This window comes from Perkinsus marinus (genome assembly GCF_000006405.1).
Source record: "Perkinsus marinus ATCC 50983 genomic scaffold scf_1104296932456, whole genome shotgun sequence".
Classification (NCBI taxonomy): Eukaryota; Perkinsozoa; order Perkinsida; family Perkinsidae; genus Perkinsus; species Perkinsus marinus.
In genome coordinates this window covers 1871-4877 of record NW_003215430.1, presented here as the reverse complement: position 1 = coordinate 4877, position 3007 = coordinate 1871, and the positions used below count along the sequence as shown (strand labels likewise).

General features: G+C 44.9%; 3 protein-coding genes across 3 annotated transcripts in view; 1 reads left to right on the top strand and 2 right to left on the bottom strand.

Moving 5' to 3' along the window:
* Positions 1 to 170: 170 nt before the first annotated feature.
* On the top strand, positions 171 to 674 carry Pmar_PMAR001623 (hypothetical protein; the record flags this gene model as incomplete). Its single annotated transcript, XM_002785448.1, has 1 exon — positions 171 to 674. The coding sequence occupies one exon, from the start codon at positions 171 to 173 to the stop codon at positions 672 to 674; it is 504 nt and encodes a 167-aa protein (XP_002785494.1).
* A 1253-nt stretch (positions 675 to 1927) lies between these two features.
* Pmar_PMAR001622 (hypothetical protein) lies at positions 1928 to 2212 on the bottom strand (the record flags this gene model as incomplete). Its single annotated transcript, XM_002785447.1, has 2 exons — positions 1928 to 2008; positions 2075 to 2212. Coding segments are annotated over 2 exons (219 nt in total), but the record flags the coding sequence as incomplete, so codon positions are not given.
* A 24-nt stretch (positions 2213 to 2236) lies between these two features.
* Pmar_PMAR001621 (single-stranded G-strand telomeric DNA-binding protein, putative) overlaps positions 2237 to 3007 on the bottom strand; it is a gene marked incomplete at both ends in the record, with an annotated part of 1528 nt that continues 757 nt past the window's right edge. Inside the window, 5 exons of the mRNA XM_002785446.1 lie at positions 2237 to 2371; positions 2417 to 2557; positions 2600 to 2687; positions 2731 to 2822; positions 2869 to 2979. Coding sequence (XP_002785492.1) covers positions 2237 to 2371; positions 2417 to 2557; positions 2600 to 2687; positions 2731 to 2822; positions 2869 to 2979 — 567 coding nt within the window. The remainder of the gene's footprint in view (positions 2372 to 2416; positions 2558 to 2599; positions 2688 to 2730; positions 2823 to 2868; positions 2980 to 3007) is intronic.

Genomic DNA, 3007 nt, shown 5'->3' with positions numbered 1-3007 from the left:
AACGCGATCAGTGGATAGCTGCCTCTCCCATTGGTTCCTTCTTGGATGGTGCTATACAGTATGCTGCGCGTAATGGTGATATATTCACCGGCGTCGTGTATGATACTGAAGAGTTTATGGGAACTCCTTCGTACAACAAGCTACTCAATGGTGACAATTCAGACATCAGAATGGCAGCTGCTGAGGGTCTGACTACTGCTGTGGCTTGTGGCTTTGATGAAGTCACTCGCCCTGACAATCGTGGGTCAATCTTCCTCAAAACTGTTGACCATCTTTATCTACAGATGTTTGATTTCTATAACGATGCCGGTGTTCCTATAGCGGCCTCTCCTTCGACCACGCCTTTTGTTACTTACTTGAATGATAGTCATGCCATGTATGATTATTTGTTCAGTGGTAAGAGCGATGTAAAGGCTGTCAAGTATACTGAGGCTTCTTACACGAAGTACTCCCAAGAAGGTAAGATCTCTATGATGTGGTCTACGTCCTTCAACACGTCCCCCAACTGTATGCAGCCTCTCAATGGTCAGTGCGGTGACACGAAGGCTCATTATGAGTTCGGTGTATGGGATGGTGTCCCTTTCGCGAATTTCGCCGGTATAGTGAAGTCTGCTTACCCCAACACTCCTCAGGGTATTATGCAGTTTGCTTTCATGCCAAAAAGCTGGGAGTAAGAAGTATATTAAGCTACGCTCTATATTTTCTGTCTTCTCTCTCTATGATCCTGTATGATGGATTTCATGTCTAGATGATGGACTTTCTTCGACTGATATTTGTCTTAGGTGAATTAGTTCGCCTCTTTTTAGCCGGATTTTTAAGTGCCACCTAGATCCCACGACTAAGAGTCCAATGTGGCTCTGTTTCCGTCGATATTTGATCTAGTGTCGTTGCACTTCTCCGACTGTATCAAGTCGTAGATCTACTACTACTTCTATCATCGATCTTCTCTCTCGCCATATAAGAATGCGAAACTTGCTGGTTGACCTCTTTTTTGGCTAATACTTCCTTATTTCTAAGTGCTAGTGGTCAAACTTTTATCGTTATATCGGAGTTTGATCGACTAGCGCCTCGAGTGATGAATCTTAGCTACTACGTGCGACGAGGTACGTGAGTATTTTTGTCCGTCCTCGCTTTTTGTCGATACTTGGTTTTTCGATACTGCTGTTACCGGTTACCACTATACTTTTCCGAGTCTATGCTGCATTCGTTCGCTACTGTGCGAAGTTGTATTCGTGGATTCCTTTGTTGAGCTGATACCATCGGTTGTATGAAATGAACCTTATTTTTTGACCTACTCGATTTCGAATTGGTCGCTGCGCCGGCGTGTTGCCATGCTCTATTTCTTCATATCGGATTAACTGTTCTTGCGTTACAAAGTGATGCTCGTAAGGCGTCAATAGCTTTCGAGGAATCCTTCTAGTAGAGAAACGAGCGGTATGCGAGAATCGTTCGAATAGCTCATCAAAGTCACCTTAGTAATTCGAGCACGTGACCAGGCGATAAAATCGGATGCACTACGATAAAGTAAAAACTATAGAACCACCACAGCAAACAGGCTGCGAGTGAGGTAACTATCTAAGAAGAGTAGAGTTTCTTCTCTATTTCCTAACATGGTACACCCCATTTTATATCTTCGATATGATCAATGAGTATATTAGATTAAACATAAATATCAAGGGTTATATTATAGATGAATGTATTATCACTCTGGATAGGCTGATGTGTCAGCTACAACATCATTTTATTATTTGTCTTGAAATGATATAGGACTTGTCTACTTAAAGCCCCTACATATAGTATGAGCCTGCTTATAGTTATAGTACATATAACTACACTTAGTGTTCACAGGTTCTATGTCAGATTCACTTCACCAGTATCCTTTTATCCCCACTCGCAATATAAAAACGCAACACATAAAGGATATCACTAACGGTGATGTCTATCTCTTTCACGAGATCTTGACCGTCTCTCTCCTCTCCTTCCACTATGACGTTCGTCCCGATGTTCCCTCACATAATCGCCTTCTCGCCTAAATACTCGTATACAGTACAAATCCATTGACACATGAACTCACCCTCGTTCGTAACGCCGCGGGCTGTCCCTCGTCCTCTCACGCGATCGACTTCTCCTATTTTCACGCCTCCGATGACGATCATCAGACACTCGTGGCCTATCATATCTACGATCATCTCGATCCCTTCTCTCGCGTCGACTAAAGCGTGTGAACATTACAAACTCACATCAGCATATAAACCCACTCGTTGTCATCACGTCTACGTGGCCTTTCGCCCCTTGCAGCTCTTCGTATCTCCTCTCTTTGTTTCTGCCGTATTTCTCTCCACTGTTTACTAACACTTTGCGAGAAATCAACCTGTTGCATGAGAACTCCGCTACCACCGCGAACACATGTCGTTACTTTGATTCTCTTGTCATCAATAACAACATTCTGCATTTTCACATACGCCATCTCGCATGCTTCTTTCGTTTCAAATTCTATGAATGCGTATTGCAGACTTTCCCCAGTCTTGAAGTCTCTAACCACATCACAGCTTTTAATCTGAACTCCATCAGTCGCAAAACGGAGAGCCTCAACACCTACCGGTCCGAAACGCTCGAATATCGTCTTGAGGTCCTCATCCTCAGTGACCTCATTAAGCTGGCAGACAAAGAGCTCCTTGTCCGATGCTCTGGCCTGTGACACGACTCAGCATCATCCCGAGAGGCCTTGACATTACTTCGGCGTCCGGAAGATCCCCCATCAGTTCCAAGCCGATAGACTGTGCCTGGGCCTGGGCATTAGCTCGGCGCTCTTCAATCTCCTCCTGAAGATAGCAAATCTCTCGATTGTTCTATAGGGTTGGAATTTACCTCCTCTTGGTCGTCGAGATCGGTCTGAAGTCTCTCATCAATAATCTCATCTGGGCTCGCGGGCTCCTCTGCGGGCCAATCCGCGGGGTCTGGAAATGGATCGTCCAGGACCTGGCAAGCCGTGACGTGCGACGGAAGA